The sequence below is a fragment of the Lynx canadensis genome, chromosome B2 (genome assembly GCF_007474595.2).
Source record: "Lynx canadensis isolate LIC74 chromosome B2, mLynCan4.pri.v2, whole genome shotgun sequence".
Lineage (NCBI taxonomy): Eukaryota > Metazoa > Chordata > Mammalia > Carnivora > Felidae > Lynx > Lynx canadensis.
In genome coordinates this window covers 144,815,944-144,842,115 of record NC_044307.1, presented here as the reverse complement: position 1 = coordinate 144,842,115, position 26,172 = coordinate 144,815,944, and the positions used below count along the sequence as shown (strand labels likewise).

The 26,172-nt window shown below is 47.0% G+C and overlaps 1 protein-coding gene across 1 annotated transcript in view; it reads left to right on the top strand.

The window, feature by feature from the left end:
- Nucleotides 1-12,964: 12,964 nt before the first annotated feature.
- The window catches only part of SLC22A2 (solute carrier family 22 member 2), a 32,098-nt gene continuing 18,890 nt past the window's right edge, over nucleotides 12,965-26,172 (top strand). The window contains exons 1-4 of the mRNA XM_030316729.1: nucleotides 12,965-13,626; nucleotides 15,460-15,563; nucleotides 21,165-21,319; nucleotides 23,679-23,847. Of these exons, the coding sequence (XP_030172589.1) occupies nucleotides 13,216-13,626; nucleotides 15,460-15,563; nucleotides 21,165-21,319; nucleotides 23,679-23,847 (839 nt within the window). The 5' untranslated portion in view covers nucleotides 12,965-13,215. The remainder of the gene's footprint in view (nucleotides 13,627-15,459; nucleotides 15,564-21,164; nucleotides 21,320-23,678; nucleotides 23,848-26,172) is intronic.

The following is a 26,172-nucleotide window of genomic DNA, read 5'->3' as shown; positions in this document are numbered from 1 at the left end:
TCTCTCTCTCTCTCTCTCTCTCTCTCTCTCAAAATAAATAAACTTAAAAAAGAGAGGGGGGCGAAAAGAGCTCCAGGCTTGCCCCAGCTGGCCACCACAGCCCCTGGGGAAGCCCACGGGAGAGGTTCTTCAAACTGATGTCCAATACGCTCGTGGCTAACCACGCATGTCTGTGTAACTTTAAATTTAAATTAACTAAACTTAAGTAAGATTTAAAGTGTGGTACCTCGCTTGCATTTGCTACATCCCAAAGCTCAAGAGCTACCCGTGGCCACTTGCTGTCAGACTGAACGGTACACGCACAGAACACTTCAGTCCTTGGGAAAATTGCCATCGCACAGCACGTCTCTGGATCTCTGCTGTCCTCTCTCCTGGGGCAGAGACCGGCTGCCCGATTCCAAATATTTTTAAGTGACCTCAGTGATATCTGAGCAGGTGCTGTTCAAGCCAAGACACGTCATCACAATGGACGTGCAGGGAGAATTCCAGAGTCTCAAAGAGGTCACCAGTCGGGCCTCATTGTCCTCACCGTGCCTTCCCAGAAATCAGGGAAGGGGTCCTGCTCGTGAGTGCCCAGAAAATACATCATTGTGCCACAGACGTTTGCGTGTTCTACATCTTGGTTCACAATGAAGTTGTTATGACAACGTATTTTTCACGTTTCTACACTACCAATACACACACACATATACACACGTATACGTATATCGTGTTCAAACAGAAAGGCTCTGTGGAACAACAGTGTGGGCTCTTCGTGAAATTTGCGATGTGACCCCGAACAGGCATCAAAGAAAGCAGCTAAAGTACAATCTTAGGAACCGGAGTGTCTGAGCTAACCACGTTTTCAGAAGCCTAGTCAGTGACTTTACCTGTGGCCAGATTCTCAGGGGGACGTGCACAGCTCCGTGAACTAGCACCCTCGACTCTCCGAAGCAGTGGGAAACCACAGCTGCAGCCCGTTGAGAGGAAACACGGCCCCCAGCAACCGAGCTTTTTACGCCAGCTCGTAAACACTGTCAGAGTGTATATGGAATCCAGACATTTAGACTCAACTGGTGATCTTCCTGCTCTCCCACGCTGCCACGTCGGACGTGTGCTGCGCGCGAAAAGAGACCAGGAGATAGGCCTTGTCTACCTGGACTGAGACACAACACGACTCTGGGAACAGCGCAGAAGAGGTGGTAATTCAGGGCAAAGGAGTGAGGGCTCTGTGGGGCCTCCAGATGGATGTCCTGACTACGCAGCATCGGCTTGATGTTGTTTCCACCCCCAGACTTCAGGTGGACTGCGAGTGTTCCCGGGTTCTGCGCAAAGCCAGCGCGGAATTCGTCGCCGGGTGCGGTGCGTCCATCCCACAGTCTGGAGACACGGTTCCTCTTACCGGCTGGCAGATTGCAGCGTAAGCAGGTAAGGGTGCTGAGCCCCTGATGACGCCAGCGGCATTCCTGAGCTGTCTCCCGGAGCTGCCAGCCATCTCAGCGAAGGGCAAGGAACAGCTGCTGAGGCCACTGGCCCTGGCTGTCGGCGAGGATGTGCCCTGCCAGACAGATCCCCAGCAGCGCCGAGGAAAAGTTGTGAAGTTTGTCACTGGCACACTGACATAGATTGGAGTGGAGCTAGAATATCGCTGGTGGTCGTTTCCAGCCGCCGGCCTCTAGAGTCGATGCCAACGGGCCTGCAGTGTCAGAGTCCAAGCTAGGCCTGCCGAGTGACCCTGAGCAACCTATTAGTGAGGGGGCTTCTCACGCACCAGGGAGGGCTGGTTCACAGAGATCCAAATCTCCAAGGATAAAGCAGAACATTCTGGAGCCTGCTTTCATTCGGCCTTTGCTGTCTCCTTTACTGATTTGTCAATATGGTAGTAAGAGGCGAATGACAGGACCGTAGGGCTTCAAAATATGAATTTAGGTTTCTTTTTTCCCCTGGGCATCTGAATGTACTGACGAGAAGAAATGACCTCCAATAAAACTAGGTGTTTTCATGAAGCAAACTCTAACTTTGCATATATTACAACCAATCATCAAACGGACAAAGGCTGTGTAAGGATTTATTTGCTGTTTGGCAACCATCTTGGTCACCCAGGCACCGGTACCCCAGAGAATGATCAGATTATACAGAAAGCCTCGGAGACTGGCTCAAGGCCTTTGTTTTTTTCACAAGTAAAGGAGGCGGGAAGAGATATTTTCTCAAAAAGAAAACGTGACCTTGAAAGGAACGTCTTGGTTACGTAGAATCACATCAATGAGCATCATTGAAATTTCACAAAAATCTTGGTTCTTTAGTGAATTGTAGACAACTCAGATGGCTCGCCAAGCCTGAGTTTTTCAGTAGAAGCGACGCTATTTTGAGGGTCTGAACCAGAGCTCTGATACAAACAGGATGCTTGATTAACTGATACTGGCCAACAGCTCTTGTGATTTCTGTGGAAACCGCTGGAGGACAGGCAAAGGAAGACCAGGGTGGCTATCCCCCAGTCTGTTTCCAACTGGCTGCGTAATCTAAGGCTCATCACTTACCCTCTCTTGGTCTCCATTTCTTATCTCAAAATAAAGAATTGGGATTCGGGGTGCCTGGGTGGCTCAGTTGGCTAAGCATCCGACTCTGGCTCAGGTTATGATCTCACGCTTTGTGGGTTCGAGCCCCACGTCGGACTCTGTGCTGACAGCTCAGAGCCTGGAGCCTACTTCAGATTCCATGTCTCTCTCTCTCTCTCTCTCAAAAATAATAAAACATTAAAAATTAAAAAAAAAAGAATTGAGATTCTGGGGACATCTGGAGACATACAGCACTGTCTGAAACATTTTGTCATGACTTACAGTCGGGGTGATGCTAAGAGCATCTAGTGGGTAAGACGCCAGGGATGCTGCTAGTTTAAGAAACCCTGATAACAACTAGATTGGACTGAATTTTCAACAACGTAATATCCAGGGCAAACATCCTGTGGTTCAGCAGATAGTTCAATATATTTCTTCCATTCCAGATCCCTTATTTGTAAATTGTCCCAAATTATTATCTTCAATGTAAGTAATAAATTTCACGTATTACCAAAAATGAGTGCTTAATAAGCACTTTTTTAATGTTTAACAACAACAACAACAACAACAACAACAGAATAAAGCTTCTTAGTCATTGGGAATATCTTCCCAATAAAAACATTTACAATGACTGCTGACAATGATTCAAAGTCTTCCAGGATATAATCTATATCCCAGCAGTAAAATTAATCTTTGGGGAAGTTACCTTAATAGTTGTTGGGACGATGTCTGCCAAATAAATGATTCATCAAATAACATCTTTGGTGCTGAAAGAAACAGGAAGCTTGTGAAAATCTAGGCTGTGGGAACTAGGGAGGCAAGACCTTCCGTGTGTGATTGTGGGTGTTGGGCCCACACATAGATTCTAAAATAAAGTGAAGCCAAAAGTGTTTTCCCCACCAAATTCCCTTTCACATTCATCTTTGCCAATGGAGACTTTGTTTAGAAGAATACGCGTTTTCTTTGCTGACCTGCACCCTTCCCCTAAAGCCTGAGTCAGATGTCCCCCACCCTGGTATACGTCAGGACCCTTGCACCACTAGACCTCTTGTATTTATTATAAATGTTTCATTGGTCTGTCTGGCTCTCTGGACTCTACTTGTCCTGAGGAAGAAGCCCATGCTTTATTTCTCATTCTCTGCACCCAGCTACAGTAGATATACAGCAGACACATCATAAGTATCGGTTGCCACTGGTCAATATGGTAGAGGTAGCAGGTCTCACTGCTCCTTGCTCAGAGAAATGCTGGATAGAAGCATTGTTAGATAGAAAGCCAAGCTCAAAAGCAAGAGAAGGATATCCCTAGAGGCTTGAGTCCGCAGAAGGAATTCTAAGTCAGAGCAATGGCTCTTGAGTTTCAACATGAGTTGAGCCCATGGGGTGCCATCCACCCCTTGTCACTGGAGATTACTGCCTAAGGAAAAACAGAAGTCAGGGACTTAAGCCCTACTTGTGATGAGCAGCTGAAACTGAGTTCCCAAAATAAAGCTAAAGATGGGCGATAACTCACTCCCAAAAACACAAAAATAAGGGAATCTGAAAAATATTTTCAAATGAGTAGGTTTTAAAAGTTTGAATATGTAAATATATGGATCGTTGACTATGTAACGCAAGAATGCAGAATTACCTTAAAAACAACAAAGAGATTGAAAAGGTACCAAACAGCCATTAAAATCAAATTCTGTACACAAGTTGAACTGTAGGCTAAATACAGCAGAAGAGGAAACTAATCAGTTGAAAATATCTCGGAGAACAAAGCAGAATTTAATACAGAGAAATAAGGAGACGGAAAAAATAGACCAAAAGTTTTTTTTAAACGAATGAAAGAATGAAAAACTCCAAATTATTTATGAAAAGACTCCAGTTGGGAGAATGGAACAGAAATAATGTTTGAAGGGGAGAAAAACGAAATAATATTTGAAGGAAAAAAGGTTAGAGAATCTTCTAGAATAAGGATCCCTACCAGACTTCTCCCCTCACTTTGATAGAGCTGTTTTTCTTCCATGAAATAGGAAAATTGGATTGTTGATTGCACCATTACAATCTCAGAGCCCTAGAGTCTAGGAGAGTCTAGAAGAAAGTTGCTCCGCTCTGAGATCTGTATTTTTCCTGGTGATTTTTTCTGATGAGGTCTGAGAATCACACCCCCAAACATGATATCACATATCATTTTCTGTGACTACAACCCATCACATTGTTCTGTCTCCCCAGCCAATGCCAGTTTGGTTTCTTTGCACAGAGCAGCTAAAGCTTATTCTAACAAATGACTAGTTTGTGAGAGACAGAAGATGTAAACACGCAAACAGACTGACTGCAGCAATCAGTCCGGAAAGCCAGATAACCACTTGTAGCAATCAAACTAAAATGGCCAGGACCTGATTAATAATTGACAGCTTTTCCTCATTTTTGTCCCTGTTTCCCACTTATACGCAGCCAAGAAAAGCCAACTCTGCGCCCCTAAGCAATCCCATGGATGCCCCCTCCTCGTCGGCTGCCCCCAGCAGCCCCGTGCCCACAGCCTTCGTCACCACACACCCAAAGCCATTCCTTTCTTCCCTGAGAAGCTTCCCACCCTGCCTGCCTTTGAGTCTCTGCCGAAACACAAGTGATGGTGCCTGACTCCCTTGTTCCATCAAGCGCCAAATAAACAGCATTTGCTTCTTCTCATTTGGGTGGTTTTTGTTCATTTCCACCCTTGTTCATTTTAGCTTTTAGAACAAATTCATTCTTTTCCCTAAAGAATGAATTATGTCACCCATTAATATGAAGAAAAGAGGTAAAATTTTTAAAAACTTTAAATCTCAGTTATACGCTTCACATCGTATTCCTTTCTTGCTTGCTCTGGGTAAATGAAATACAGCTTGCTGGTCCCTTAATTGACTTCCAATCCTATGAAAACTATGACCTTAGGCTCTCTGTTCTCACTGTTCCTGAATCAAAGAAACTAAAACCCTGAGAGCTGATCTTGAGGGAATCTCAGATACAAACACAACACTTCGGTAACTTCCCATGGTCGCTCGTTTCAGCAGGAAGTCCACAGGTCTTTCCTAGACTTCCAGTTGAATTTGTCTTTCTTTAAAAAAAAAATGAAGAATTTCTAGAGGAAGTGGTTATATCAGTGATATGCTGGATAGTTTTTCTCTTAATTAGACAGGCCGATAATCCAAGGAAACCAAGAGGACGTGGGTGGCCGTTGATTCAGAAACCATACGCCTCGCACGAACCAACTTGGCTCTGCCTATGCTAAAGTGGAAGTCTGAGAGAAAGAGGGAAATGTTTACATCTATTTATGCTGTGATGATAGATCTCTAGCATAATAAGTTTTATGAGTCTATCTGTGCATGACATAACAGACTGGATTTACCACCAGCAAATCTCAAAGTCCTTAAATTATGGCATGTGAAAGGAACCCTAGAGAATCTGGGTCATTCTCTTCTATTTATGGAAGAGGAAATTGAGACTCATTAACTGACTAGCTTAAAGTAACTGGGTGAGATAGCCCATCTAAGACAAAGTACAGATTCTTTTCTAGTCTAGTACGTGTTTCATTATACCACACAATGTCACTGGGTTCCTTTTGGCCCCCAAGCTGGGCACTGACTTTTATATCTCTAATTTAGGGGTCAGCAAATCACTTCTACAACTTCAAAATCCAGTGGAATTTGATTTTATTGCCCCAACTGTATAATGAATTATTCTGATATCTGCTTAGAATTTTTTCTCAAATGGCCGTTTGTACTGTGGGCTGCCGAATTGGTATTTACATGATGAATGAGTAGCCAAGTCATCTGGAATTTCTAAGTGATGGGAGTTTCTGTTAAGATTAGGTTCCTGGGGCACCTGGGTGGCTCGTCAGTTAGGCGTTCAACTCTTGATTTTGGCTCGGGTCATGATCTCATGGTTTGCGGGATAGAGCCCCGTGTTGAGCTCAGGGTTTACAGCATGGAACTTGCTTGGGATTCTCTCTCTTCCTCTCTCTCTCCCTCCCCTGCTCGTGTGCTGTCCCCCCCTCTCTCTCGCAAAATAAATAAATGTTTTTTAAAAACATGAGGTTCCGCTGCAAGGTAACACAGATCCAAACCAACAACGATTTGAATAGGCATTTGTTACTTTCTCATGAAAAAGCCAAAAGAAATCATCACAGTACCTGCAGGGAGGCCCTATGCCACAAAGCCACCGTGGAGTTTGTCCCCTTTGGTTTGGGGTCAGGCCTCCTCACCTCCAATTTCATGGTCCACCGTGGAGGCAAGAGATCAGGATGCTGCAGGCAGAGGAAGCGAGAGAGGACAAAGAGACAGAAAAGACCTGTGCCAGTCGTCAGTCGTCTTCCTCCCTCCCTCCTTCCCTCCCTCCCTCCCTCCCTCCCTCCTTCCCTCCCTCCCTCCCTCCCTCCTTCCTCCCTCCCTCCCTCCCTCCCTCCCTCCTTCCCTCCTTCCCTCCCTCCCTCCCTCCCTCCTTCCCTCCCTCCCTCCCTCCCTCCCTCCTTCCCTCCCTCCCTCCCTCCCTCCTTCCCTCCCTCCCTCCCTCCCTCCCTCCCTCCCTCCTTCCCTCCCTCCCTCCCTCCCTCCCTCCTTCCCTCCCTCCCTCCCTCCCTCCCTCCTTCCTTCCCTCCCTCCCTCCCTCCCTCCCTCCTTCCTTCCCTCCCTCCTTCCCTCCTTCCCTCCCTCCTTCCCTCCTTCCCTCCCTCCTTCCCTCCCTCCTTCCCTCCCTCCTTCCCTCCTTCCCTCCCTCCTTCCCTCCCTCCCTCCTTCCCTCCCTCCTTCCCTCCCTCCCTCCCTCCCTCCCTCCTTCCCTCGTGCATCTGCGCCACATCATAAGCAGATGAGAGGTTGTAAACACTGTTACCCTCTGTGCTTTGGATAAATGGTTTTAAGCAACAATAACTTGGTCAAGGAAGAAACTGGTCACTAATCCTAAATTTTAAAAAATAATAAAAGCTGAGAATTATGGAAATGAAAATCTTTAAAAAATTTTTTCTCAACGTTTATTCATTTTTGAAAGAGAGAGAGAGAGGGAGGGGCAGAGAGAGGGAGACACAGAATCCGAAGCAGGCTCCAGGCTCCCAGCTGTCAGCACAGAGCCCGACGCGGGGCTCGAACTCACAAACCTGAGGCGAAGTCAGACGCTTCACAACTGAGCCACCCAAGCGCCCCGTAGAAATTAAAATCTCAACGATTCTTCTCTTCTCAGTCTCCAATAGTTCTCCAGGTAACACTTGAAGGGTGTTCCTTCCATGCCACCTGGATTCACTATGTCTCCGAAGAAAGCAATCCAGCCAAGTTCACTCTTTCCTGGCTCTTGGAGAGGTTAACCACCCACGACAGTTTAAATGGTGTTTGGATACCAGTCAGGTGTTTGCTTTGGCCAACAGAACTGGACGTGCTGAGCTGCTAAATCGAGGAGCTCTGGATACTGAAGCCCCAATACTCTGCGGTTCATTTTACATAAGAAATAAAACGGTATGTTATTTTTATTTTTTTCAGTTTATTTACTTTGAGAGAGAGAGAGAGCAAGTAGACTCGGGGCAGAGAGAGAGGGGAGAGAGAGAATCCCAAGCAGGGCCTGCACTGTCCAGAGCCCGAGCTGGGGCTTGAACTCATGAACCGTGAGATCATGACCTGAACTGAAATGAAGAGTCGGACTCTTAACCGACTGAGCCACCCACATTATGGGAGAGAGAAGGTGCTACCGGAGGGAGGGGACTTAGAACCAGCAACGTGACGCTCAAGCCTCCCCCTCCTGGCAAAGACCTCCTGATCTCACACCCATCTGACTCTGACTTCCATGCTTAAAAGGAAGAAGCACAGAGCCATCCTTTCGTAGGGAAAAGAGAACCAGTAAACAGAGGAAAAGATGTCGTTATTGAAGGGAGCTCCAAGGGAGCTGCCACGAGCCCTTGGGCCTCCAGCCTCAGCAGGAAGGTAAATACAGTGGGCTGATTAAGCAGTGGCCTCCTCTGCCGTGGCCCCAACCGTGCTTGGAAAGCAACCAGCTGGCTGTGTGGCACACACATACCACCCCACCCGCGCGCTGTGTGGGGTCCTGGATGCAGCCCGTTAAGGGAAGAAAGAAGCCATCTTGCACGTCAGGGCTGTCCCCGGGGGTGGGGACAATTGAACGCCTGTCCCGGCGGAATGGGAGGGTCTACTCCTGAAGAGAGGCCAAGGTCAAAGAAAGTCATCTTCCAACATCTAAAGTTCTGTGTAGGAAAGTTTTAACTTAACCTACCTGACCCCAAAAAAGGAGAACAACGTCCAAGTGTGTGGGAGATTTTGGAAGACAAGTTCTGATACAATAGGCGGGAGATCTTTCCAGCAATCTGTGACATCCAACAACGGACTGTGCTCACCTGACCTAGGAAGCATTTGTGTGTGACTATCTGGGACAGATGTCTGCGGGGAATTTAAGCGCGGTGCTATTCTGATGTTGCCTGAGGTCCTTTCCATCCGATGTTCTGGGTCAGGCGGATCTCTTGCCACCATGGCTGGCCACAGGACCCAATGCCTAACCAGCTGGCAGCGATGCACATGGGCAGCAGGGAATTGCAGAAGACCCCGGCAAGTGCAAGATAAGGTGGGGGGACAAGGAGGAGGGGAACAGGGAGAAGAGAGGGACGGAGTGAGGAAGGTCTCGTGAATCACCATGGACCAGTGTGAACCACCCGGGGTAGCCCCGTGTGTTCCTGCACATCAGCTCTCCGACTTGGGTACAGTAGCCAGTTCACGAGTTAGGAGCCTTCCCGGATGACACAGATGCCCTGGGGCAAGGCCGGACCGCGGTCTATGTGGCCCCGCCCCTCCTGGCCCCACCTGGCCTCCCGCCGTTATCCCTGTGAGTCACGGAGAGAAAACAAAACATGCCTCACCGTGAGATAATCTGTCTTCAGTCATCCTTGTCTCGAGTAGACTTCAACTTACCCGAGGGGCAGCACTGACCCAGGGCCACATCTTGCTTTTTCACTGTGTCAGACATCTAGTGTTAAAGCCATCCTGCACGACACAAGACCAGAGACCCCCCTCTCCCTTGCTGATGGGTCACCTGGCTCTGCCCTGTCGTCCTTCAAGGACCCAATTCCTGGCTTGTTGCCGAGTAGGAGTCTAACTGCCCACCTGAACCAGTCCCTGTCCTCTCGTGGGGAGAGCTGGGAAAGTTAGTGTAGACACAACCAGCCTTCCTCCGTGCCTCCAGAAGTTAGCAGCCTGGGGACAATAATTATTTACATTGCAAAAGAACCTGATAACAGATTGAGAAATAGTGCCGATACTAATTATAATAATCATCAGATGATGCGGATTAAATGATCATTCACCATAGGATCGGATTAGCCCCTTATCATACTTGTGAGTATGTAAGCAACCCCCCAACACCACGGGAAGTGATAAGTGCACAAGAGACCAGATTCAAGTTGTAAATTCTGAGTTCGCTCTATCTTGGGTCCCGCATCTCCCTCTGTGGTTTCTCTCGTCCGGTGGCTCAGCTGCCTGTGGCTTTGCTGTGGAGTCTGGTCTGTCACCTGCCAAGGGTGGGTGTTACGGCAGCCGTGCTGTGGGCTTTGTGCCTGTGCTCCTAGCCCATGGGAAAGTGTGGACGACAGGCAACCGGTTGCTGTAAGTGATCTGAGGTCTTACCTTCTCCTTATCTGATTGTTTACTCTGAGTAATTCATGGTGCATTTCAACATCATTTCTCCTTGGCAAACGACACTCATCTTGCTTCTCACCTGGTGCCCTCTTGTTCCCGGTATGAAGACCTGGTGTCCTGGTAAGAGGCAGTCAGGACCACCTCTGGGTTCTTGGGACTGGAGTCAAGGTTCACGACCTCGGTCACTTTTTAAGGAGCCCACTCTCACAGCATTTCTGGTGAATGACGGGAGGCAGGGGAAGCGAGGGACACCCTCGCCTCCGGTTCTGACCCATCCTTCCTGGCTAGCTGACCCTGAGGAAGTCCCTAAACTGCTCTGATCCTCGGCATCCCCGTCTGTGAAAAAGAAGCATTCACATCCACCACACAGGGGTGTTGTTCAGATGACGGGAGAGAAGTCGCACGAACACAGCCCCTCGAGGGCTACCCGGAGCAGATGCCGTGCAGACCACGTCCCTTCCGTTCCTTCCTCCATTCTGTGCCATGCTCTCGGTCCCAGGCTGCGGCGCTCTGTAAGTCCACCTCCAGTTTCTGTCATCGGCACCTGGGAGAAGAGGCTGGAGGGGGAGGGCACGGTGCTAGGACCAAAGCCACAGCTGGCCATGTTTGACTCTGGGGAGAAACCACAGACCACCTGAGTCTCTTCACGTCGGCCTCAGCAGTGGTGCAGGTCTCTACCGTGTGACGAGTGTCCCCTCAAAGAGGAAGAAGTCCTCATTCTGGTCATCCGGAGAGGAGAACGAGGTCCAGTAGGTAGAGGTTGGACAGGGACAGGCACCAGAATTACTAAGATGGCACCTTTCCGTAACTAGAAATTTCGGGCAGCGAAGCTGGCAGCCTCCGAGGTTGAGGATCTTGTTGAGGGATCCACACATTTGTCCGAGGCTGGTCTAGGTGACAGCTGGTCCCTGCCAGTTGTTCCCAGCTAGGGAATAATGTCCAAGGTGCTCAGCACACTTGTTCAGATGACTAAATCACCCTGCAGAATTGCAGACAGCAACTCTGAAAGGAAGGCTACATCACGTGGCGTTCGGACATTCTTCCAAGACCATTTGGAGAGACAAAAATGATTTGAAGTCAGTAAGATACCGACCAAAACACATGAAAGAGGAACGAGATGTCCACAGGGCTCATAAAAAAAAGTTTTGACTTATTCCTGGGAATCTAGAGAGAGCAGGCTTTTGCCGGGGCTCAGGGTGCCTGCCTCTATTGGTATTTTTGGCTGGCGGGCTTCTCCAGCACCCAGTCTGGTTTACGTGAAGCGGAAAGAAAACCCGGAAGAAAACTCACCCACCGTGTCTCTGGGCCCGGATGTCCCAAGCAGTCTGACTTTATTTCCACTGTTCGGTCTCTTGGAATTGTTTTATAAACAGTATCCAGGGGCCTTAGTTGTACTGAGTGGGAAGAAAAAAGTAAAGTACCTCTACTCCATATTTCCTGGAAGCAAAAGTTGAAAGCATGTTTTTCTTGTTCGACACTGTCTCATCTTTTGGCTGGATGGCATTACTTATCTGACCCTGATTTTATGAACGACTTTTCATTTGTATTTGAAAACTCTCTCCATCTCAGGAGCTCCTGAGGCATGAACTGGAACGTGTCTCAGATTCGTGGGGCCACAGCCTCTCATAAATGCTTCCCGGCACCCACGGTGGCTGCAGAATGAGCCACAGCTTTCCAGGAGGTGAGATCCCCGTTCGCCACCGCCTACCTCTGGCCTCGGATAGTCACGATGCAACCACAAATGTCATCCATTCCTCGTTGGGTTTTTTTGTTTTGTTTTGTTTTCTATTGACTAGTCAGTGGGGATAATTGCGATGGGCTTTGTCATTATAACTTTAGTGCCAGAAATTCTCCCCCAAACTCTTGGTCCCGCAGGGTCTGAACCCACTCACGCGGCCAAGGGCAAACTGAGGAGGACAGCGGTAGGGACCCGCCCGGCCTGATGCACCCTGCTCAAAACTGCAGGAGAGAGGAGGATCCTCATGAGCCACTACTTTTAGGACCATTATCATACCCACTGACTAGTCAACAGAAGAAAAGGAAGAAAGAAAGCGAGATTAAATTTCTGGTGTTTTCATATGCAGATATATCAACAGGCCACCTTCTCCATGGGGCAGCTTCCCGCTGTAGGAAGGATCCTTTTGCACACCAGGAGAGACGGACTGACTGTTTGTCTGGTGTTTGGATGCGCCCAACACCAACCTAAAGAGGCATCCTTGACCGCGGGCAGAAATCTCTCGGACGAAAGAAGAAAAATAAAAACATTCCTGCCTGCCTGCATTTACACGTGACCTGTATGTGTGGTGAACATTTTATTCTTTCCCCACAAACGGGTCAAGGGAAGGACACTTCAGGGTTGAAACACAAGAATGCCACGTTGGCATTCTTTGAAAAGCAGAATTATAAAATCTGGGGGGGGAGGAGGGGAATCAAAACAAGCGTGTATCCCCAGTGCGCTCGCTGTTGTTTGTAGACTGAGGCCGGTGGTAGAAACTGCAAACCGCTCTGAATCCAGACAAGAGCTCTGATCCAAGACCATGATTCACATCCCACTGGCGAGCAAAGCCAAATGCGTGTGCGTTCTCTGTAGCACCTTAGAGAGGAGGTTGGCTGCGTGGGTGAGATACGAATATATTAATTTCCCGGACGCTTAGCCTACCGGGGAAAGATTAACAGGCCCGTGATACGGGAACGCTCTCCGATTTCTCCCTGGGCGATACAGAGGAGGGCTTGTTTGTGGGGTTGGGGTGAGGTAAGGCAAGCTCTTGGGGAGTGATCTTACCACACACACAACATCTGGCCCTGTTTCTTGCTCAGGGCACCTCGGGAGAGCGGCAGGACGCATGTCCGCTGGAGGAGGGCACAGTTGGAAATTAGCCTGACCAAGTAAAAGTCTGGATCAAAGGTCGGTCTCATTCTCAAGTAAACTCCCTCCAACCCTCTGACTTTTGGATAAGAGCTGAACTGAGCCGGCCACGGCCTCACTCGGGGCCACTCGCACCAGCCCGGGGAGAGCATCAGGACTCCTGCCTCCGATAATAATGCCAACTGTGGATGACATCCTAGAGCACATAGGGGAATTTAACTTCTTCCAGAAGCAGACGTTCTTTCTCTTAGCTCTGCTCTCGGCCGCGTTCACCCCCATCTACGTGGGCATCGTCTTCCTGGCCTTCACCCCGGATCACCGCTGCCTGAGCCCCGGGGTGGCCGAGCTGAGCCGGAGATGCGGCTGGAGCCTGGCGGAGGAGCTGAACTACACAGCGCCGGGCCCGGGGGCCGCGGGCGAGGCGTCCCCTCACCGGTGCCGCCGCTACGAGGTGGACTGGAACCAGAGCGCCCTCAGCTGCGCGGACCCCCTGGCCGGCCTGGCGGCCAACAGGAGCCACCTGCCGCTGGGCCCCTGTCGGCACGGCTGGGTGTACGAAACGCCCGGCTCGTCCATCGTGACCGAGGTGAGTGAGTGCAGGACTCAGGGCAGGCGAGAGCCAATACACTGGCTTTTCTTAAGGGAGAAGCCGGTAAGGCCTGGTTCTTACGCCGTCTGGACGTGATTTGGGGGCTCAAAGGATCTTGTAAAATCCTCATTTCCGACAAGAACATGGAGCCTCTTATTTGTCTGGAGGATGAGTGAATTAGTTAAAACTTCGTCAAATTCTGGCAATAATGATTCCAGTTTATGTAAGTTTCAGGGGTAAGAAACAAGGAAAAGCATAGCCGAATTCTTGGACATAATTCCAGGAAAAGGAAAATTTTTAAGCCTCTTTTTTCTGGAGCCTGAAAGTTCATGGAACTCACCTGAATGGTGCCTTACCATGATACGATACATTTTTCTCTTGATAGCTACTTTTTTCTCTTGGATTTGCTCAAAATGTTTGCATAAAAACCATCTGGGGTTGACGTTTCTGCTATGGCGCTATTGTTTTATTAAAAACTACAGTCAACATTAATAGCTAATTGTGAAGCCTCCTTTTAATAAATACAGAGAAAACAAAAAAAAATGGGGACCTGCTTTTATTGGAGGCAAACCAAAATGGGAGGGTGCATTTATTCTGAAAATACAGAGAAAGCCAGCTGCCTGGCTTAATTTAAAATGACTGCTTGGGTAACGTGAAGACATTCTGTATAAACAGACATTTAGGTACTGGAGCTTTTCTTTTTTTTTTTTTTATTAAAAAAATTTTCTTTAATGTTTATTTGCTTTTGGGAGAGAGAGAGAGACAGAGACAGAGGCATGCGCAGGGAATGGGCAGAGAGAGGGAGACACAGAATCCAAAGCAGGCTCCAGGCTCTGAGCTGTCCGCACAGAGCCCGACGCGGGGCTCGAACTCACAGACCGAGAGATCATGACCTGAGCTGAAGTCAGAGGCCCAACCGACTGAGGCACCCAGGCTCCCCGGTACAGGAGCTTTTCTTAAATGGTCCGATGCTTACATGAAACCGTAGATAGAGATCACAGATATAACATCATACAATTTCAAGAGGCTTTACAACGTTGCTAATCTCATCCCTTCATACAGAGATGAGAAAACTGAGGCCCAGAACAGAGAAAAATTTTGCCCAAGGCCACAGAGTTAACAGTTCACTCTAGAAACCAAATTTCCACCTGTTCCTTCAACATTGCCTCTTGTTCCAAATGAGAGCGAATGTAGCAGGCTGTGAAAACATTCCAGATTCCCTTACTATTTTTTTAAATGTGTATTTATCTATTTTTGTGAGAGAGAGGGAGAGAGCATGAGCAGGGGCAGGGGAGAGAGAATCCCAAGCAGGCTCCATACTGTCAGAAGGAGCCCGATGCAGGGCTCGATCTCACGAACCGAGAGATCATGACCTGAGCTGAAATCAAGAGTCGGAAGCTTAACTGACTCAGACACCCCCCGACTCCGATTCCCCTACTGTTAAAGAGACAGCAAAGAGACGCTGAATATCCCAGCTCCCTCGGGCCAGCGTTGGCATCCAGCTTACACACCCATTTGCTTTTTCGTATCAACATTAGAAAGGGAAAATGGAGCAACATGGAGTACTTACCTGATTTCAGCTGGTTTCGCCAACAACGGATTTTGGCTTAGTGACATGCTTCTAGGTGGAAGGCTAAATAGATCGTGGGACAAATCTCTTGGTTGTATAAGGAAAATTCACATAAGCAAAAAAAAAAACACAGTTGGTTTATTGCCATTCATCCACATCAGCTCAAGGCAAGGAATATTCGAGGAGTTCCCTGGGCTGAGCTGTGTCTAACAGGATTTTGTTTTCTCTCCTGACCCGGGAAACCTCTCGCCCCTCGGCAGTTTAACCTAGTGTGTGCCAGTTCCTGGATGCTGGACCTGTTTCAGTCGGCTGTGAATGTAGGATTTTTTATCGGTTCTGTGGGTATCGGCTACATAGCAGACAGGTGGGTGTCACACAAATGTGGTGGAATTTAAATAGTCCCGCAGGTCCGGAAAACACTTGGATTCACCTGCCCCTGCTTGAATGGCATCCTTTCCCAAAGCACACAGACCACAGTTTCCTGGCCTCATGGCAGCCGTCTTGACAGTTTGCGATGTCTTGCACTGCTTTGATAACCATGGCCGACGTGTCTGTTTTCTAAGTCCCTGGGGTCACAGAGGAATGTTCTATGTTGGGCAGCAGTTTTTCCGCGTGGAGTATCCAGAAGCCTAGGGTTAGAAGGGAGAGTAATAAATGATTTGATCCCCTTTGTGATTCCCAGTTCATCGGCCTCATCACTAGGTCCCCATTCATGAACCATCAGGGCTCCTAAGCTCTCCCTCCTCTGCCTGCCTCTCATAGACCCAAAGCCAGTGTAGACCTGCCCTGCAGCTGTCCTTGCCTAGCCCATTGGGCCACAGCGTTCCTGATAGGGATCCTGGGGACAGATGTAATTGTAGGTATGGAACCTAGGTTATGATCTGGTAAAAGGGACACAGGGGCCGTCTACCCTGACAGAGGTAAATATCCACTATCACAATGTCAGTGTTCCCGGAGAGAGACGAGGAAAGACTTGTGTGTGTGGAGCATACAGCAGATGGTCCTCTGAGGAGGTCCGGTTCAGGGAGCTAGTTTTCAGTGAGTCGTACTAATCCAGCTCTGCCTGTATCTTTTGTATGTCCATCACTTTGCACTCCCAGATTTACTGTGCTGAAAGTGCCTCTTAACATGCATTTTTACTCGGTTGATGGCCAATCAGATATTTTTCGGAGTCCTCAAAAGAGAAAGGAACAGAAAAATTTGCTTTATACTTGATACTTGAGCACTCGAAATACCAACTGTTTATTGGGTGTTCTCCATGTGCCAGGCACTGTGCTCCAGTGTTTGAACAGTATCATTTTCACGAATAACCAGAGCTAGTGCTATGTAACTATATAGTAAATACATATAATCTAGGTAAACACGCTTTATGCTCATTGCTTTCCCCAACTAGATCTGTGGTAGAGATAAACCCAAACCTGTATTATATTAAATGTAAACAGAATATTTTCTTTGATGATGCTATATGGTCAGGCTGGATGGAAACTTGCAAACGAGTTAAAGATTGGTAACAATAGTTAATCCATCCCCTCCCAGGGGCATCTGCGTGTTCACAGCCCGGGCCCACTGTGGCGGCGGGAGGGAGAGGGGATGGCAGTCGAGGCCGCTGAGCCACAGGGCAGTCCATCCATCGCTCCATTTCAGTAACTGTCTGCTCCGCCCTCCTTCAAAGGTTCTTCCTGGGACTTTGTGTGGGAGGCTTGTGAGGTAAAAAGGAAGGTCATTTGCTTTTATTTTCATTGCCCCACAACCAATAGGTCGATGGTTTGGAGATGAGCCCTTAAGTCAGGAGAGCTGCAGGCAAGGGACGGTCTAGAGTGTGTGGCTGTCCACCCCCCTGCCTCCTTGCCCCCTCTCCACTCCCTCCTTCCCATAAGGTGGGGATACTAACACTCAGCTGCCGGGACGGAAGTGAGCAAATAGGTGACTGAACGTCTCGGCTGGTTAAATAAATGAGTTAATTATTCTCACCCCACTCACACAGAAGGAGACAGGTTATAATTCCCCACTGACAGTGCATTCCTGATTTATAACCCTGAGTCAATTATCCACCTTCTTGGATGACCTCGTCTCATTATTTTGCTCCTATTGTTGAAATCTTCTATGTAAAGTTGATTACTCACTATTCTTCCCCAAAAAGCTATATACAAAACTCCATTTCTTTTCCTTTTTTTTCTTGAAAGAGAGAGAGAGAGAGAGAGTACAAGCTGGGGAGGGCAAGAGGGAGAGAGAGGGAGAGGATCTGAAGTAGGCTCCATGCTCAGTGAAGAACCCAACGACGCGGGGCTCAGTCTCATGACCCTGAGATCATGACCTGAGCTGAAATCAAGAGTCAGACACCCAATCGACTGAGCCGCTGGGCGCCCCCATTTATGTTTCTTAAATTGTCTGAATTTCTGTTGTTTATTGCCCCTTCTTCTGTTCTACTTGCATATGGGGGTGAGAGTCTGCAATAGCACAACAGCCATTGGATTAAAAAGAAAAAGCAAGTTATCTTTTGCATAATTAATGCTTTTTTCTGAACAATATTCAGATTCTATACAATGGTACAAAATCTCACGGAAAATCATTTCGTGCTACGGATTAAACTAACATTACTAAAATCGATTGCCTTCTGTGATGCTTTCTAAAGATATGAACCAACAGCTGATTAGGGTATCTTTTAGAAGAAAACCAGGAGGATATTATGAAAAGGTTGCAAATAAGAATACTGAGTTTTACACCATGTCCACTTTCTGAAAGTCAGCTTTGCTGATGGAAGGGAGGGCTGAAGGAAGGGCATGTGTTAGAGAATTTGAAAACAAGCCCTTCATAATATGTCTAACTTATGTCATCATTCAAACCTCCTAAAGAACATTTTTTAGAATCACCTGATGCAAAAAAAAAAAAAAGAGTAATCTCTCACCAATTCCAGATTTTTTACTCTACTGATGGGTAATTGTAAGTTCTGTATTTAGTGGCATGCCTGTAAATGTTTAATGACTGGCTTTCTGAGGGATAAAGGCCTGGTGTGTAGAATTTGCTGATTTCCCTGGTGTAAGTACTCCCACAGTGGTCCATTTCAAGCTACCAAAGTGAGGTCACTGGACACAGGGTTGACCAGAAATAGGCACCATTGTATGGTATTTCCACTGTACGGATACAGCAGACAGAGGTGAATAATCTCATGAGCATAGATAATGGCCGAACACGGTAGAGTAATTAGGAAGCAATGTTTTGCATATTTATTACACTTGTTTTTAATCTAATTTCCTTAATTTTAAGTGTAGGATTTAATTTCTAACAGTGGCTGTGTTTAACAATTAGCTTGCAAATTTTCTGAGATCCTAATGACCAACTAACAAGAGCCAGCCCCCATTCCTCTATATTGCGTGATGGAACTAGATCAGAGCAGAATCGGAGTCTCAACGGGTCATAGTCAAACTTACCCAGCTATGTGAAATCTTCCAAAACAAGTTCTCCGCTACCGACCATGTGCCAGGCACTGTACTGGGCACACTGATGTGTTATAGGTCATTTAGACTCATCACCGCCTTTTTTTTATTATTATTTTTTTTTCAACGTTTATTTTTTATTTTTGGGACAGAGAGAGACAGAGCATGAACGGGGGAGGGGCAGAGAGAGAGGGAGACACAGAATCGGAAACAGGCTCCAGGCTCTGAGCCATCAGCCCAGAGCCTGACGCGGGGCTCGAACTCCCGGACCGCGAGATCGTGACCTGGCTGAAGTCGGACGCTTAACCGACTGCGCCACCCAGGCGCCCCATCACCGCCTTTTAAACATGATTTTGTTATTCCCAGTTTGCAGATGAGGAACCTGAGGCTCGGTGAAATGAAAGCAGTGCCCCCCAGACATTAATGTGCATGTAAACCAGCTGGGAATCTTGTTAAAACTCTGATTCGGATCCAGCAGGCCTAGAGTGAGCCCTGAGCCTGCATTTCTAACCCCTCCTACACGATGCGGATGACCCTGCCCACATTCTGAGTGACAAGTAGTCAAATACGTATGAAGCCAGAAATACTGGAATCCACCCCCCTCTCCTGTTTCAGCTCTTCGTTTTTCATTTAACCACTTACGTGGTTGTGTTGCAGGCAGAAAAAGTCCCAAACCACTATCCCAGATCTCCAAAACTTCTCCCAACCATGCCATAGTTTTGTAATGGCGTCGTGACTTTATTTGGCACGTGTCCCCCGCTGAAGTTTTTCTGCATCACAGATTTGATTTTCTGAAGGTTTTCATGCTCTCAGTTTCCAATGGTAAATATTCCCTCTTATCAGCCACAGGATTTTGTCCATCTACAGGAGCGTGACTAGTATGGGAGGCCTAGGTCAACTTTGGAAGCTAAAGAGCTATCACCTGAACAAACGTTTAAAGACTCTTTCAGGGTAAAGGAAGGGGTGTGGGTAGGAGAACACGGGAGAAGAAAGGCTAAAACATTTTGTCAAGATGGATTTTGGAAGACTTTGAATAAAAGGCCAAAGAGGCAGATATTTACAGTGGGGAACCATTGGCTGAGAATTAAGAAATCAATGGTCCAAACAGTGTCTTAAGAAGTTTAGCAGTTTAGGGGCACCTGGGTGGCTCATTCGGTTAAGCGTCCAACTGTTGATTTCAGCTCAGGTCATGATCTCACCGTTTGTGACACTGAGCCCCACGTTGGGCTCTGCGCTGGCAGCATGGAGCCTGCTTGGGATTTTCTCTCACCCTCTCTCCCTCTCTGCCCATCCCCAGCTCATGCATGATCGTGCTCTGTCACTCTCAAAATAAATAAGTAGCCATAAAAAAAAAAGAAAGAAGTTCAGTGGTTTACATTTATTACTCATGAGAATGCTTGATCTTTCAATTTCCAATTTAAAACATTAACATTCCCCAATAATTGTTAAGGATGTCGTGGATTATTTTCAAATGGTCAGTTGGTATTGAAATGGTCGCTAGGACGTAGTAGCCTAGGAGCAGAGTAACTATTAAAAAATATTCAGCCACCATCAAATGTGCAAAGGAATGACATAAAACAGTCCGTGACTTGAGTTTGCAGTGGATAAGCAAAGACTGACTAAAACATTGCCTTCTATGAAGAATCTTTAAAATACCCAGTAACGGCCAACTAGGACGATTCTTAGAACAAAACAAGGCGGATGCGATGACAACATGAATTAGCAGTGCTCTGCCCCAAGTCAACTCTCAGACAGCCTGCTTGACACACAGAAGGAAAGACATGGGGGGAAAGGAAGCCAGTGTCTCTAGCTCTTTCCATGTAATATCTCACTTAACCCTCTTGTCGACTGGGTAGGACAGGTCTTTTCCAGCTGAGGAAACAGAAAGGTTGACTAACATAGACATCGGAGTAATTGGTAAGGCCAAGATTCAACCAGGTTTCAAAGTTTTCCCCTCCTCTGTGTCCTGGGACCCTCTCCAGGTCCCTAAGCTGATGAAAACCCAAGTCTCTCAGATAGAATGTGAAGAAGCTAACCTGGGGTACTCCATGACAAAGGCCCTCCGCCCCCGCAGCTGACACCAGAGACCATTTCCGGGGAGACATGCAAATACCACAAAGTCCAAAGGCAGTATTGAAATTTTTGTTTTTCCGAAAGAAAAACTCTCTGGGGTGGGCAGTTGGTGGAGACTGTTGGTGCAGAGGCCCCAGCTTATAGGATGATGGAAGACCCAGATGGGCCCCTGGGTGGCCTGGAAGAGTCACCCCCTGCCTGAAGACGCTCCACAGTGTGAGACTGAGAAGGTTCTGGGGCCCTGGGGTGAATGAGGCATAGAATTTTCACAGAGTGCCCTGGGGAAAAGTACTAAAGTGAACTGACCCGAAGTCAGGGATTCTCCCTAGGTGAGCATCAATCCACGTCTCCTGAGTTTGCCTAATTCAGAGCCAACCTCCTCTTGAGACTTCCATAACTTCTGTGCATTTTCTACAGCCTTCATGAATCTAATCCAATTCTATTTTCTCTCCTTGCAGGTTTGGCCGTAAGCTCTGCCTACTGGTTACAATCCTCATAAATGCTGCATCAGGACTCCTGCTGGCCGTTTCCCCAAACTATACCTGGGTGTTAATTTTCCGTTTGATCCAGGGGCTGGTCAGCAAGGCAGGCTGGCTTATAGGCTACATCCTGAGTAAGAATGTTTGTGGCTGCTGCTTGGAGAATTAAGTGACATTTTGCCAAAATCCGTAGGAGAAGGGAAGGGCTGGGCCCCAAAACGGACCCAGCTTCAAGAAAATGTTGAGAGATTTTTTTTTTTTTCTCTATCAAAAGTATTTCTAAAATCTTTTCAGCAACTCAGTCTACATTCTTTCTATAAAGAAAACAATGAAGGCAGAAATGAGGGTAAACATACCATCCAGATTCTAATATAACTTTTTAGGAAAAAGCTTTCTATACCCGGGGGTGTTACATACAGAGAAAAATCTAGCCCTCCAGGTCTATACATAAAGAAAATTCAACGGTGAGACATACGTCAGCTTTATGAGGGACTTCACGGCTTTGCATAAATGGATTCTTGCAAACCACTCTTCTCCTCAATTTATATACAAGAAAACAGACAATATAAGCCCCGTAGGCGATCTAGATTCGACAGCCATTTGCCTGACCAGGAATATCATTTCATCCCACACACTGCTAGCCAGTTATGCTTAAACTCCACGGAGTCCGGGAGAATACTTGAATCCCAATAAATAGCATAGCGCCTTTAAAGCCATAGTGAGAAAAATTAGCACCATAATTAGATCTGGGGGATTAACGCCATCATTAGAGCATCCATACAAAGGGAAATGGGCGCTTTGAAATCCAAACCATCACCATCATAAAACTCTCATTACCCATGAGAACTAGAATATGAAGAGCTGGAATATGTGTGCTTAAAATTGCACCTGGTAAAGTTAATTTGGGGAACTCTGTGAGATGCAGAAGGCTACTGTCTTGGTAGGCACCTCCCTAACGTATTCCCAGGCAACAAAGGAATTAATTAATGTACAGTTATTCAACCAGTAATTGGTTTTTAGAACACATGATACGTAGAAATAGGTGTAATTTCATTGTATAAATTTAAATTTCAGCCTTCTGCCCATTAACCTCTTCTCCAGTCCCTCTGAATGTCCTTGAGGTACACCTTGCTGCTTGACCTCTTCCCTCCCCACCACCCTCAGACCTCTCCGTGGCCGCAACCACTTTGAAAGGCAGATATTTCTATTTATTGAGCACTTACAGACTTTTGCTTAACTCTGTTTTAAATACTTTTTGATAATTTGCAGTAATTTCTAGAAATATTTTGGGGGCGCATTTATATTTGGTTTATAAATAGTTGACGTCTTGAACACGATTCCTAAACATTTAAAGCAAAAGGTCTGTGGCTCGTGGATTATCTGGAATTGAAGTTCTAGAGTGTTTGCGATAACGAAATGACTATCCCCTAAATCCATGTCCTGCAGACTTCATACATCTGTCAGGGTGGAGCCATGGAATGGGGGAAAGCTGATTCGTATGCCACATGCAGAGCTATGCTGCCAACCTGGCTCTTGGAAAATAAAGAGCCCTGATTTGTGGAGTTGTCTGATATCTAAGTTGTAAATACTCCCACCATGACTGAGGTTAATGGGTTTAATGACCAAGTTGCAAAATCCCTGAAAATTTATAAAGCGGTTCGTGCAAGCCAATGCTAGCAGACGCCAGTGAGTTGGGAAACCCACTGCTAGGTTTCCAAGACATTTACATGCATTATTAGGATTGGCAAGAAAATACTTAACTCATATAAGAGATGTTCATTTACATAAGAATCCTTTACAATCTCAATTCAGTGCTTGATCCATTTATTCACATCGTAAATTACCCCTGCCTTACTACTCTAGATCAAACTTTTGCAATTAGAAACAACTGGGTTACGTAAAAAAAAAGCAATCACATGGGGCACCTGGGTGGCTCAGTCAGTTAAGCATCTGACTCGGCTCAGGTCATGATCTCGGAGGTGGTGAGTTCCAGCCCCGCATCAGGCTCTGTGCTGATGGCTCAGAGCCTGGAGCCTGCTTCGGATTCTGTGTCCCTCTCTCTCTCTGCCCCTCCCCAGCTCATGTTCTGTCTCTCTCTTAAAAATAAATAAACTTAAAAAAAATGTTTAAAAAAAAGCAAACACAACTTAAAAAAAATAAAAACTTTGGATTGCTTCAAAAAAACATTTTTTTTGCACGTATCTGAAATCCAGTCACATTTTCCCTGGAAATTATTCTATCGATCAAACATTTTGCTCACACTGGCAGGCCTTTCCCCCCCACCCAATGTGGAATTACAAGATCTTATATTACTACAACAGCAAAATTATAACAAAATCTGTCCCAAAGAACACTTAAAATTATTCAGAAAGTTGTATACAACATTCTAGAACTTGGACTCTTTTTTGAGGCTGGCACTCTAGTTTCCCCGAAGTTGGATGGCCAACTCCCTGTCCTACTGACTTGCGTTGACCGTTTGGATTCTCTCTGCAGTTACAGAATTTGTCGGGCTGAGCTATCGGAGAACAGTGGGCATCGTTTACCAAATGGCCTTCACCGTTGGGCTCCTGGTGCTGGTGGGGGTGGCATACGTGCTTCCTCACTGGAGGTGGCTCCAGCTCACTGTTTCCCTGCCCAACGTCTTCTTCTTGCTCTATTACTGGTAAGTCCATTTGGAACAAAAAAGGAAATAACTTGAACTATTTTGTTTTCCTGAAAAGGCTACCTCTCCTTAATGCACACCATCCTTCTGTATTGCAAGGTGTCCTTCACTCTTTCCCTTCATGGAAAGCCCAGGTCAGTGTTTCAGGGATAAAAACAAAACAAAACAAAACAAAACAAAAACAACAACAAAAAAAACCCATGAACTTCAACGTGTCTTGCCCTCTGGAAATCAAATGTCCTTTTGCTTCGGGCTTAAGAGTTTTATAACTCACATCTTTTTACATTATTAATGTGGTGTTTAAATTAACTTTTAGTGGCTGTAATGCCCTTGGCAGAGGTTGACAATATTACTATTCTCATTCCATCCCTGCTCAGAGGAGACTTTAGCGTGCAAGTGTTACCACTTCCCACATCCCTGCCCAAGGCACACATCTCCAATCAATCCAGCAGTCTTTATCCCAGATCAGGCAGACCATGTCAGTCAGAGTCATCAGGACATGTGAAACTTGTTTGTCGCACCTGCCGAGGAAACCGTGGAAACAGCAGAAACTATCAGAAATTCCTAATGCGAGTTTACCTGAAATAAAACAAGAGGGATGTTAGGTTATCGCGCAAATCCCTCTCTCAAGCAACAAACCACTTTCTGGACGTAGTCACCTGTTCCTCCCGGAGTCATCCTGTCCAAGAATTAAGCATCTCAACCCTTTCCAGAAAGCCTGGCTTTCCTCCAAAATCTGGTCAAACTCTGAGAGGGACCCTTACCTCCCTCCCATATCCATTCTATCTCCTTTACATCTCTGAAGCCACCCCCACGATAGACTCACCCTGGTTTCTTTGACATTTGCTCTTCCATATCCTCCAATGCATGTTTCACACTCCATTTCTAAAATTAGTTCTACCATGTTCCCTTCCTGCCTAAAAATCTTTCAACGGTTTTGTTTTTCTGATGCTTTAGCATCACAGAAAAGGTGCACCTCTCATCCAAGTTCTGGTCACCTCTGATGTGTTGCTTCTTGCCATTTTTACTCAATAGAATCAAATTTAATTTACTTCCAATTCTATGACCTCCGTGATGGGCCTACATCATCGAAAATCAGTGGAGATATAGAGTAGAAAACAGGTGTTTAGGGGGAAGAGTGGAGGCAAAGAGGTTAGGTAAGGGACTATCGTCATAATCCTTGCAAGAGAGATAGAGCCTGAGTTAAGACAAGTGGTGGCCTATGAAGAGGAGAAAACTAGAAATAAGTTTCATCAGCAAGCAGGGACAGAGCCTGGTGGAGACCAAATGGGAAGGTTTAGGGAGAGGAAGTGCCTCGTGGGTGGAGTGGAGGCTTCTGTGTCTGCACGTGCTGAGATAAGGAGCACAGGAGGAGGGGTGGGTTTGAAAGGAGGGATGATGAGGGCGAGCTTTGGACACGCCAAGTCTGAGATCCATCTGGAAAGGACATCAATGTGTACACGGCCAGGGGCGGTTGAACCTGAGGATCAGGAATTCAAGAAAAATCCCCCTGTTGGTGGGTAGGGGATAGAGGCAGTCCCTCAGAGGAAAGGAACAGAGCCCGGAGAGGAAGCGAATGGGGCAGAACACAAAAGAAATATACTATGGGGCGCCTGGGTGGCTCAGTCGGTTGAGCGTCCGACTTCGGCTCAGGTCACGATCTCACGGTCCGTGAGTTCGAGCCCCTCGTCAGGCTCTGGGCTGATGGCTCAGAGCCTGGAGCCTGCTTCCGATTCTGTGTCTCCCTCTTTCTCTGCCCCTCCCCCGTTCATGCTCTGTCTCTCTCTGTCCCAAAAATAAATAAACGTTAAAAAAAATTAAAAAAAAATATATACTAAATTCTGAAAGCCTAGCTGAGGACAAGGAGCCAGGACAGAAGACAGAGGCGGTGCCATGGCTAGAAGGGGTGGGGGGTGGGCTACAGGGGCGGAGGGGATGCGATGATCACCAGAGGAGGGACTCCATGCAGGCTGACCAAGGCCAGTGGGGGGCCCTGTCCCCTGCCCAGTGGCATTTCTCTCATGTCTCTGTAACCTTCACGTTTCACTGCTTGTTGGGATCAGCTGTTCACCTGACACTGTGGGACTGGCATGTGTGTCCCAGTAGCTGTCAGCTCTTAGAGGTGAGGTGACATTAGAAGCCCTCTGGCACAGCTTCCTGCCCAGGGCTGGAGCCCCAGAGCAATGCCCCCAGAGGATCATTATTCAGCCTCTGCTTGAAAACTGTTCTCGCTCTTACTCTGTCATCAAGCAAGCGACTTCACTGCAGAACCCAAAGCTCGTCTTCAAGAGACTTCTCATTGACCCGGAATTTACCTTCCCGGCA